The sequence below is a fragment of the Furipterus horrens genome, unplaced genomic scaffold, assembly GCF_987537825.1.
Source record: "Furipterus horrens unplaced genomic scaffold, mFurHor1.1.pri manual_scaffold_2, whole genome shotgun sequence".
Classification (NCBI taxonomy): domain Eukaryota; kingdom Metazoa; phylum Chordata; class Mammalia; order Chiroptera; family Furipteridae; genus Furipterus; species Furipterus horrens.
In genome coordinates, this window is record NW_028327172.1 from 14494079 (window position 1) to 14506242 (window position 12164).

Below are 12164 nucleotides of genomic sequence, written 5' to 3' on the forward strand. Positions count from 1 at the left end.
CATTAAGTAAAAAGTGGTATTGCAAATGAGAAGATATAGAGCTTCTATTTATTTATTTTTTTAGAGAGATGGGAAGAGAGGGAGATAACAAGGGAGAGAATATCTTTGTGAGAGAGAAATATCAACCAGTTGCCTCTTGCACGCCTCCAGCTGGGGACCTGGCCCACAACCCAGGCATGTGCTCAGGCCGGAATCGAACCAGCAATCTTTCAGTTTTCAGGATGGCGCCCAACCCACTGAGTCACACCAGTGAGGGCTAGAACATTTTTAAAAATGAAATAACAAAGGTTGGCAATAATTTGTTAAATTACTCTGCTATACAACCTCTAATGAACCCACGAGTCCAAACTCATAGGTTTGGTTTTTTTTAATTAACAGAGGAGGAAGGATAAAGAAAAGTTTTTATTTAAAGAGAACAAGCATATAATAAGTGTTGAAGGAAAGATATTATTAGAAAATCACCATTTTTAAAGCACCATGGTAATAACTAATTTAGGCAAAAAATTGTCAATGGATGTTAGAACCATTGGGTGAAAAATTATTGGTAAATGGTATATTCACATTCTTAAAGTACCACCCCACATATTCCTTATTAATTACAAAGGGAAAAGGTACCTTTATAATGAGGAATTATGGTGAGCAGTATTTTCATAAATGATCTATTTTAATGTAATCAACAATGAAACAACTGGACTTCTTGTTCCTCCTGATAAGACAAAGTCAGGATACAATAGGACCTGCTTAACCTGAATCTAATCATGAAGAAACAATCAGACAAATCCAAATTGAGAAACCTTTTATAAAACAAGTGGCCTGGAGTTTTCAAAAATGCCACTGTTAGACACACACACACACACACACACACACACACACACACACACACAGAGGCTAGGGAACCCTTCCAGTCAAGAGAACATGCCAGCTAAATGCAATAAATTAACCTTTCTTTAAATTTCTAAGTATATTTTATTGATTATGCTAACAGTTGTCCCAATTTTTTCCCTTCGGCCCCCTCTTCCCGGTACCCCCCACACCTCCAACAATCACCCCTTTAATTCATGTCAATGGGTCGTGCATATAAGTTCTTTGGCTTCCCGATTTCCTATACTATTCTTAACATCACCCTGTCTTTTTGTACCTATCAATTAATGCTTTTAATCCCTGTACATTTCCCCCCACTCTTTCCCTTCCCTCCAGATATCTCCATATCTATGATTCTGTGCCTGTTCTGGTTGTTTGCTTAGTCTGTTTTTGTTTTTTAGATTCAGTTGTTCATAGTTGTGAGTTTGTTGTCATTTTATGGCTCGTAGTTTTGATCTTCTTTTTCTTAAATAAATCCCTTTAACATTTCATATAATAGTGGCTTGGTGATGAAGAACTCCTTTAGCTTTACCTTGTCTGGGAAGCACTTATCTGCCCTTCCATTCTAAATGACAGCTTTGCTGGATAGAGCGATCTTGGTTGTAGGTCTTTGCTTTTCATCACTTTGAATACTTCTTGCCAGTCCCATCTTGCCTGCGAAGTATCTTTTGAGAATCAGCTGACAATCTTATGGGAACTCCTTTGTAGGTAACTCTCTTTTCTCGCTGCTTTTAAGATTCTCTCATCTTTAACCTTTGACATTTTAATTATGATGTGTCTTTGTGTGGTCCTTTTTGGGTCCAACTAGTTTGGGACTCTCTGTGCTTCCCGGACTTGTATGTCTATTTCCTTCACTAAATTAGGAAAATTTTCTTTCATTATTTTTTCAAATAAGTTTTCAATTTCTTGCTCTTCCTCTTCTCCTCTGGCATCCCTATGATTCAGATATTGGTACTTTTGGAGATAACCCAGAGTCTTCTTATTCTCTCCTTTTTCTTTTCCTTTCTTTTTTAAAATTTTTTATTATTGTTTCTTCATTCTGTACTGGTTGACTATTTATTTCTTCCTTATGTTCCAATTCATTGATTTGAACCATGGTTTCCTTCCCTTCATTATTGGTTCCCTGCAGATTTTTCTTTATTTCACTTAGTGTAGACTTCATTTCTTCCCTTATGTGTTTGCCATCTTTATCACCAGTGTTTTGAACTCTGCATCTGATAGAATGGCTATCTCCATTTCACTTAGTTCTTTTTCTAGAGTTTTGATCTGTTCTTTCATTTGGGCCGTATTTCTTTGTCTCTTCAATTTGGCAGCCTCCCTGTGTTTGTTTCTATGTATTAGGTAGAGCTCCTTTTCTTAGAGCACCTGTTACATTGTAAGGGGCAGAGCCTTAGGTATTTGTCAGTGCAGGGTGACCCATTTCAATGTTTTGTGGCACTGTATGTACCGGAGGGGTCAGAGAGGGAATAATGCCACTTACTCAACACTAGCCACTTTTCCAGTCACTTCACCCACTTCCCATATGCGACTGATGCTCTCTTGCTGTTGTCCTAGTAGTGGTTCCCAGAGTGGGTGGATCTGCATACATTCTAGGACTATGGGGGCCTCTAAATGGACTCTCCTGAGACACAGGCAGTTTCTTCCACCACCCCAACTGCCACTGGTTTTCACAGCCAGAAGCTATGAGGCTTTATTTTCCCAGTGCTGGAATCCTGGGCTGTGCTGTCTGGCCTGGCACTGGGATTGCTCCCCAGGTGTCCCTCCTGGCTTTTACCTGCCACATGTGAATGTGGGACTGCCCATTTCTCTGGCTGCCAACACTGCTTTGCTGCCACCACACCACATCCTATGCACCCTAGTTCCACATCTCTACCCCACCTAACCATCTGGATGAATGTTTCTTCTTTAAATCCTTGGTTGTTGGACTTCCATACAGTTCAATTTTCTGGCATTCTGGTTGTTTTTGTTTTGAGGTTAGTTGTAATCCTTCTTATGGTTGTGTGAGGAGGCAAAACATGTCTACCTATGCCTCCATCTTGGCCGGAAGTCTCCTATTAATCTTTAACTGGATGTGGAACCACATCTGGAAGAGCTATAAGAAACGTTTTGGGGACAACTGGGAAATCTGCATATGGGCTGTATGTTACATAAATAATATTGTATGTATACAATAATCTCTGTATTGTCATTATAAGGGTGAACATTCTAGGTCTTAGAAAAAAGGCTGAAATATTTAGGGGTGAATTGTTATTATGTTGATAACTCACAAACAGTCCAGCCAGATTATCATTACATATAGTAAAGTTAAATGTGGCAAATGTTAATAACTGGTGCATCCTGGTAATGGGTATATGGGTGGTCATTATATTCTTCTTGCAACTTTTCTGTACTTTTGATATTCAAAATAAACATCTGGGAAAACAAAGGAGGATTTATTAAAAAGAAACCTTTGGGAATGACAAATGAGATTCAGTAGATCTTCATCATAACAGGGCAATATTATAGGCTGTGGGTGCCTTCTCAGAACTGGAAGGCAGGGAAGCTTGCCTGGAGACTATTGCCAAGATTCCTTCTTTGTATGATGGTCTTCAAACTATTATGGTTTCCTATACTATAATCCCATTGCAGATCACTTGAATCCTTTGCCTGTGTCTGCCAATATCTTTCTGTCAATTGGTCCTTCTTGTGAAAATGATGCCTTAAACTAGCCTGGAAATATAACCTATATAATAATATATCCACCTTTTGGAAAACAGTTCAAAACTAAGGACTGTCTAATACATGCAGAAGAAGGGAAACTAGACCATCTTCTTACATAATATACTCCACATACAGCATATATACCATAAACTCAAAATGGATTAAGGACTTAAATGTAAGACTCAAAAAATAAATAAAACTCTTAGAAGAAAACATAGTCAGTAAACTCTCTGACAAGTCTCTTAGTAATATTTTTCTGATATATCTAGTCAAGCAAGGGAAACATAGGAAAAAATAAATGGGACTACATCAAACTAAAAAGTTTTTACATTAACAAAACATCCCAAATGGAAGATCTTTGTCAATGATACATCTGATAAGGAGTTAATGCCCAAAATTTAAAAAGAACTCATATAACTCAACATCAAAAAAAAAAAAAAAATCCAGTTAAAAAATGGGTAGAGGACCTGAATAGACACTGCTCCAAGGAAGACACACAAATAGACAATACACATGAAAAGATGCTCAACACCACTAATCATCAGAGAGATGCAAATTAAAACCACAATGAGAAATCATTTCACACCTGTCAGAATGGCCACCATCATTATATCAACAAACAACTATTGAGGAGATATGGAGAAAAGGGAACCCTCATGCACTGTTGGTAGGAATTGCAGATTGGTATAGTCACTGTGGAAGGAAGTATGGAGTTACCTCAAATAATTAAAAACTGAACTACCATATGATCCAATAAGTTCATTTCTGGGTATATATCTGAAGGAATCCAAAACACCAATTCAAAAGATAAATGTATCCTTATGTTCATTACAGTGTAATATTTACAACAGCCAAGATATGGAAGCAATCCAAGTGCCCATCAATACACCAGTGGATAAAGAAGATGTGGTAATATTAATATATACACTGAAATAGTCCTCAGGCATAGAAAAAGAATGAAATCTTACCATTTGCAACAGCATAGATGGATCTAGAGGGTATTATGCTAAGTAAAATAAGTCTGACAGAGGACAACAAATACCATATAATTTCACTTATTGTGGAATCTAAAAAACAAAATAAATGAACAAAAACAAAATAGAAACAGACTCATACATACAGAGAACAAACTGAAGGTTGTCAAATCGGAGGGGGTTTGGGGGACTGGGTGATAAAGGTGAAGGGATTAAGAAGTATAAATGGGTAATTACAAAACAGTCATGAGGTTGTAAAGTTCAGCAAAGGGAATATAGTTAATAATATTGCATGACTTATGTATGGTACCAGATGGGTACTGAAATTGTCAGAAGAATCACTCAGTAAATTATACAATTGTACACCTGAAACTAATATAAAATAATTTTAAATGTTAACTGTAATTGAAAACTAAAATTAAAAAATAGAAACTAAGGACTGTTCATACTCACACAATATAAAATAAAATTATAAATTTTTTACAATTTCAAATTGCCAGGGTAGAAAGTTTTATTCTCATTTTGTTTTCAGATTTTTAATACCGACAAGAAGGTCTTGAAAATGACCTACCTCTTCTGCATATGATTTTCCAATTCCATCAGTACTACCTGTGACAACTGGGAAAAGAGAAAAAGCAAGGTTTAGTTTAAGAATTAAAATAAAAAACTGATCATACAGTTAGCACCCAACAATTAGACACATGAGGACCTGTGTAATACTTTTATGTAAATTTGAACCCCCTGACGCAATACCAGTGCTTCAAATTTAAAGCTGAAAACTTAGCACAATGGCTAAAATTAAAAAGACTACAATATCAAGTGTCACCAAGGATATGAAGCAACTGGAACTCTCATACGCTGCTTGGTGGCAATGTATTTCCAAAGTGCGATCATTCTGGAAAAACTATTTGGTGTTATGTCCAGAATTAAAAATATATCTGCCTTATGACCTAAAAATTCCCAGGAGGTAGGAATGTCCATGGTAGCTTTATTCAGGCATAGTAGGGAAACATGCACGAATAATAAGCTACAGGAGACTAAGTACTGATACACTGAAATATATTCATAGAGTGGAATATTAAATAGCAATAAAAAGAACAAACTACTGATAGATGCAAAACATGAACAAATCTCTCAGTCATTATGTTGAGTGAAAAAAACCTGACATAAAACTATACAAGCTGTTATGATTCCATTTATGAAGGTACAAAACAAAACAAGACAAAACTAATCTGTGATGATAGAATACACAGGGGAAAAGCCCTGGCTGCTGTGGCTGAGTGGATTGAGCATCAGCCTGCAAGCCAAGTGTTGTCGGTTCGATTCCCAGTCAGGGCACATTACTAGGTTGCACATCAAGTCCCCAGTTGGGGGCGCGAGTAAGAGGCAACCACACAGTGATGCTTCTCTCCCTCTCTTTCTCTTTTCCCCTCTCTAAAAATAAAATAAATAAATAATTAATTAAAAAAAAAAAAAAAAAAAGAATACACAGGGGAACAGTTTTTAACATAATTCCTGTTGAGTTCAATTTTTTCAGCTGTTTTAGACTTAAATAGGCATGTTGATTTCAAAACTGCAGTTAGTTTTCTTCTATCACATCAAGTTTTTCTCTACAGCTTATCTTTTTTTTTTTAATGTGTTTTATTGATTATAATATTGCATTTGTGCCAATTTCCCTTCCCTCTGCTCCCCTCCACGCGGTGGCCCGCCTCCCTCCAGTTGTCCCCCCCTTTTAGATCATGTCCATTAGTTGTGCATACAGTTCTTCTCAACCTGTCTATTCCATTCCCTCCTACCATGATCCTTAATTCCTATATCATCTCCCTCCCTCTCCCCATTCCCCCTCTCTGTTGACCTCCCCCCAATATGTTCCCCGTAACTATAGTTCTTTTTCCAGTCTCGTTGCCTGTTTAGTTTGCCTTTGTTTCAATTCCCTAGCTTCTGTTGTTTCTTGTGATGCAGTTTTCATTTTAGATTTCATTGTCTTGATCCTCCTTTTTCTAAACCAGTCCCTTTAACATCTCATATAACAGTGGTTTGGATCTAATGAACTCTTCCAGTTTTATTTTGTCCTGGAAACACTTTCTCTGTCCTTCTATTCTGAATGACAATTTCGCTGGATAGAGTATTCGTGGTTGTAGGTTTTGGATTTTCATTACTTTGAATATTTCTTGCCAGTCCCTTCTTGCCTGCAGGGTCTCCCTTGAGAAGTCAGCTGATAGTCTAATTGGGACCCCTTTGTACATGATTCTTTTCTTCTCTCTTGCTGCTTTTAAGATTCTCTCTTTATCTTTAATTTTTGACATTTTGATTATAATGTGTCTTGGAGTGGTTCTCCCTGGGTCCAGTTTTTTTGGAACTCTCTGTGCTTCCTGGATCTGTAAGTCTATTTCCTTCCCCAAGTCTGGGAAGTTCTCCTTTATTATATTTTCACTCAATTTTTCAAGTTCTAGTTCATCTTCCTCGCTCTCTGGCAAACCAATGATTCTTATGTTGGGCCTTTTATAGCTGTCCCAGAGGTTTCTGATCCTCTCATCGTTGCTTCCCATTTCCTCTCGCTGCATTGGTTGACTGCTTGTTCCTTCTCCATATTCCGGTTTGTTGAAATGAACTCTGGATTTTATTTCCTCACCATCTGTCTCATATGTGGTTTTGTTCCTTTCGTTATGAGTGTTTTTCGCTTCTTTCTCATCTTTTTCCAAATCTTTTGTGAATTCTGTAAGCCACCTGATAACAATGGCCCAGAACTGAGCCTCTGACAGGTTTCTTATCTGTTCATCTGTCAGGTTCTCCATCTGTTGCCTGGTGAGCTGTGCCACCGGGATTTCTATAGTTGTCTGCCTCATTTTGACAGATGCGTTTTGTTTTCTTGGGCCGGCTGTAGGGGGCAGTGCCTGTGTACGCGTCACAATTCAGCAACCGGTGCCTGTCCGCGACCTATTTCGCAGCCCTGTGGCGCTTTCTTTGGGGGCAGGGGTCCAAGATGGATTCACACAGTTATTCCGCTAGGAGACCGAGATCCGTCCTCCCGCCCCCCTGGGCCTCACTGTTCAAGGCGATGTGGTGGCTGCTTTCCCCAGCGTTGGGGTCGCGAGCTGCCGGGGGTTCGACTGCAGCCGGGGTTGTTCTCCCCGCTGCTGTCCCAGGTGCGACCGCAAACAGCTCCGCCCCCTTTCTCTCGTCCTACCTGCCCAAAGAGCGCTGCTGGTTTATAACTTCATATGTTGGGCTTCCGTGTAGTTTTATTTTCTGGAATTTCTAGTTATCCTTTGTTTTGAAGTAGTTGTATTCCTCTCTAGTTGTAGAGGGAGACCTAGCGTGTCCGTCTAAGCCTCCATCTTGGCCGGAAGTCTTCAATTTCCTCTACAGCTTATCTTAATGTGACCACTCTAGGCTGGATTGAGCCTGGATGGAGGGAAGCACTAGCACTCTCCTATTGGCTGAGAGCAAACCTTCCTCAAGCGCGGGGAGGGTTGGGGGATGACCTTGGAGACCAGCGACAGGTTCATACTTGTCTAGGCTATTCAGTTACACATGAGACAGTGTGGTGAGAGGTTGTGTGCCGCTCTGTAGAATGAATTGTATTCCGAAGTGTAGTCCGAGTTATTGTCTGTATACAAGGAGTTAGCAAATTTATTTTTTTATTCACATACGTTCTTATTTCCTTTCCTTCAGATCACGTCTGCCTCTGTTATTTCTCGTCCTAAGTGCCTAAACAACCTTGATTCATTTTGTTCTATCTGTGGCAGTTTCACCATTCCCAGTCAAAGGACAAACATCAGCGCATTTGTTAGGCAAGCCGATTTTGCATATTTTAAAGTAAAACTTGGCGATCAAGATAAGTCTTGGACCCCTCACAAGGAGTGCAAGCAGTGTGTCAGGAGTTTAAGATAAATTGCCATTTGGTATACCTATGGTTTGGCGAGAGCCCAGAGATCATTCAAGTGACTGTTACTTTTGTAGAGTGAAAATGTCAGGATATGACCAAAAAAAAATGTAAAATAGAATATCTTAGTCTACCATCAGCTATATGCCCAGTGCCTCATTCAGTGCCAGTTTTCATTGAAATCCCCTCTTCAAAAAACAGGAGTATGGTGAAGAACTAAGTGACAGCAACGATGAAGACTTTGAAATTGAAGATGACTCAGTTCATAAGGGATTTGATCAGCATTAGTTGAATGATTTGGCATGAGATTTGGGACTATCCAGAAAGGCTTCAGAACTCCTAGCATCAAGACTGCATGAGAAAAACTTGCTTGAAAAAGGAGCAAAGGTATCCTACTTTCGATCAAGAGAAAGTGCATTTCTGCAGTACTTTCAAAGTGACGGTGGATTTGTGTTTTGCCATAACATACATGGTTTAATGGAGGAATTGGGAATTCCAATCTATAACACAACTGAATGGTGACTGTTCATCAATAGCTCAAAGCGGAGCTTGAAGTGTGTCCCCTCCACAATGGCAATTTATTTGGTGCAGTCCCATTTGGCCATTCAGTTTGTTTTAGGGAAGAATATGAAGACATAAAGAGAGTCAATGATCTGCTGCAATATCACAAGCACAACTGGATCATCTGTGTTGACCTTCAAATGGTCTGCTTCCTTCTTGGTCAGCAACACAGATACACCAAGTATCCCTGTTTTCTGTGTATGTGGGACAGCAGAGCTCGTGAGAAGCATTGGGAGGAGTTGAATTGACTTCCAAGATCTGACCTCAAACCTGGTGATCCAAACATTCTACATGAGCCACTTGTTGACAGAAAGAACATTACATTCCCACTTCTACACATAAAACTGGGTCTCATGAAGCAATTTGTGAAAGCACTGCCACCTGAAGGAGACTGTTTCAAGTATCTCATTCTGGCATTTCCTAGCCTGTCGTTTGAAAAGATAAAATATCTTAATATGTATGTTTGGTGGCAGAACTTTACTACTTGTACACAATATGACTTACATTAACAATATATAGCCTTTATATGAATAAAATAACTCTAAATAAACAGTATACTCAGATAACCTTTTTCTTTATTTTCCTTTGTATGTACATTTTGTATGATTTCAGGGACAAAGGGAGGGTATTCTGTACCTTAAAATGTTGATGTGTTAGAGAAAAACTGGGTCATCATTAGATTCAGATGTCAAAAGTTAGTCAAAAGCAAGTGTCAGATCTAATTCAATGAAAATTGTGTTCCCCAATGATATTGGTTACTTCTGGATAATGGGGTAGATGACAGAAAAAGGGCATTAAGGGAAACTTCAGGGTACAGGAAATATTCTCTATCTTGATTTGTGTGTGTGTGTGTGTACAAAATTCACTGAGCTGTACACACTTACTGTATTTGTTACACTTCAATAAACTAATTTTTAATAATTATAGTAAAAAAATTAAATAATATCTATTATTATTTTCAAAACTGAATAATATCTATTCCTTCTATGGAGAAGTATATTCCTCTTAAAAGCTCAAAACACTTAGGCAGCAGAAACATTTGATAATTATAATGGGTCAGGTTACACCATAGCATCTTATCTCTGAAATACTGAAATCATGTTTGTTACAAGTTCAGAGCACAGCTGCCTGCTCCAAAAGATTAGATGCTCCCCAGACTTCTTTATGAGTTTTTCCAAACCATTTACAGATTATGGAGAACAACTTATGATGTACAGTAGGATTTTCTTGTATTTGTCCTAAAACTACTATCTACCCATCTACCTATCTATCTGTACCTATTTAATCTCCATCTCTCTTTCTCCTCCCCCTCCTTTTTCTTCCTCTCTCTGTCCCCTCCTTATCTGTTGAAGATATTGGATCACGTTTATACTTTCCCAGCCTGGCATTTGTTAACTGCATTCCCCTGATGTCATTTAACAAGTCTTTCTTTTCCCTAGTGGTTGACTAAAAATACTTGATCAAATTTATGTTTGATTTTTGGTAATTGTAATTTATAAGTAATATTGCATATTTGCACCAGGAAACATATTTCCAGTTATTTTTTTTTCTTAATTAGCAGTCATTGGTGGTATACTATTTCATTAGAAATTGCAAAATGGTGATATTTAATATTTAAATTCTATCATTCCATTCTCACTTATTAGCTGCAATATTTCCATACAGAAGTGACTCGTATTAGTTTTTTGGTAACAACGATACAGAGTTTACATGGGAACACAAGATAAATGTTTGGGTTTCTTCTCCTGTGTTGACCAGTTTTCAAAATAAATTTTCTAATGCTTCCAATTCTCTCCTCCTTCTATCTGTGATAAACCTTTTGCTCTCTCCAAGATTCCCAGAACCTCCTCTCCTCTCCTCTTCCTTCAAAGCCTATTCAAGCTCCACCAACTTCCAGATCACTTTGAACAAAAGAAAACCTCTCTCTCCTCTAAACTCCCACAGCTCTTTACATGCACTTCTGGCACATACGACTCTTCTTTGAATTGTATTTCCTTCCAGGTGTATGTCTTAATACGTATCCCAGGCTCCTTGTTATATGACACGCACAAGGTAGGTGCTCAGTGCTGAATGCATGAATGATGCTCAGCACTTAGTGTAACAAACCACTAAACACACAATGCTCAGGCTGTTTCTCTGGGAACCTGGTTTCTCAAAGTTCTTCACTTTACCAGGACAGTAACTTACACTCTCCTAACCCATCTGCCACTCACCTGTTTACAGAGCCTTTTGTACCTAGGTTATTGTGCTTATTCTCTACAACTGTGGAGCAAGCAAATCCTATATGAATACAGCAGTGAATTGATGGCAATATCAGATTTCTCAGATCAGGGCCTTAAAAATCCCTTAATAAGAAAATGCTCAAAAACTAAAACTATAATGAAGTCGCTCCATATAATGTATCCAGAATTTTTGGCTAGAATATACATATTTTCAAAAGAATACAGATGACTCTACTGTGTGTCTGTATGTCTGTGTTCTCAAAGTCACATGTCAGGTAGTCGTCGTCGGCAGCCGTCCGTCTCGAGAGACGATGGTGTAGCTTCTTAAGAGTCTATCTGCACCGCCGAGAATGGCTGTGCAGTCCAACTCGGGAGTGACACGGTATCTGTCTCCTCCCGTGTTGAATCGACATCTTGCGATGACGCTGGAGTGTCCTCTCCAGTGAAGCTGAAGCTACAGAGCCTGGGCAGGGTGATATGGAGGGTCTGCTGTTGCCCATGCAGCAGACCCCCCCTCTCTTCGCAGCTGAAGGGTCCAAGGGAAAGACGAGTCAATACAGCTTGGCTTCAGGTGCGCCGCAGGAGTTGCCGGTGTTGACTACTACGTCAAACCGCCTTAGGGACTCCGGCTCCGGATTTCCTGTCGGGGTTTACTCCCTTAGCCTTTCCCCTGAAGAGGTATGCCGCAAGGCAGCGGAGGTTTTTTGGAGTCAGAGTTTTCCTTCTCTGATGTGCCCTGACTGGAAGATCGAACCAGCGACACTTAGCTCGCAGGCCGACGCTCAATCCACTGAGCCAAACCAGCCAGGGTCAGGTAGTATGTTTGCAATAATATACAAACATAAGCAAGCCATCTGCTAAACTTCAGGCAATTATAAAAGTTCATTAAGACATGTAGAATGAGGACAAGGGTTGTCCAACTTTTGCTTTTAAAAATATATTCTTTGTTTAAAGCTACAT

At 39.0% G+C, this 12164-nt stretch overlaps 1 protein-coding gene across 1 annotated transcript in view; it reads right to left on the bottom strand.

Annotated features, from left to right (window-relative positions):
* The window catches only part of HSD17B12 (hydroxysteroid 17-beta dehydrogenase 12), a 147641-nt gene that overhangs the window by 83383 nt on the left and 52094 nt on the right, over window positions 1-12164 (bottom strand). The window contains exon 2 of the mRNA XM_090262448.1: window positions 5107-5153. Coding sequence (XP_090118574.1) covers window positions 5107-5153 — 47 coding nt within the window. The remainder of the gene's footprint in view (window positions 1-5106; window positions 5154-12164) is intronic.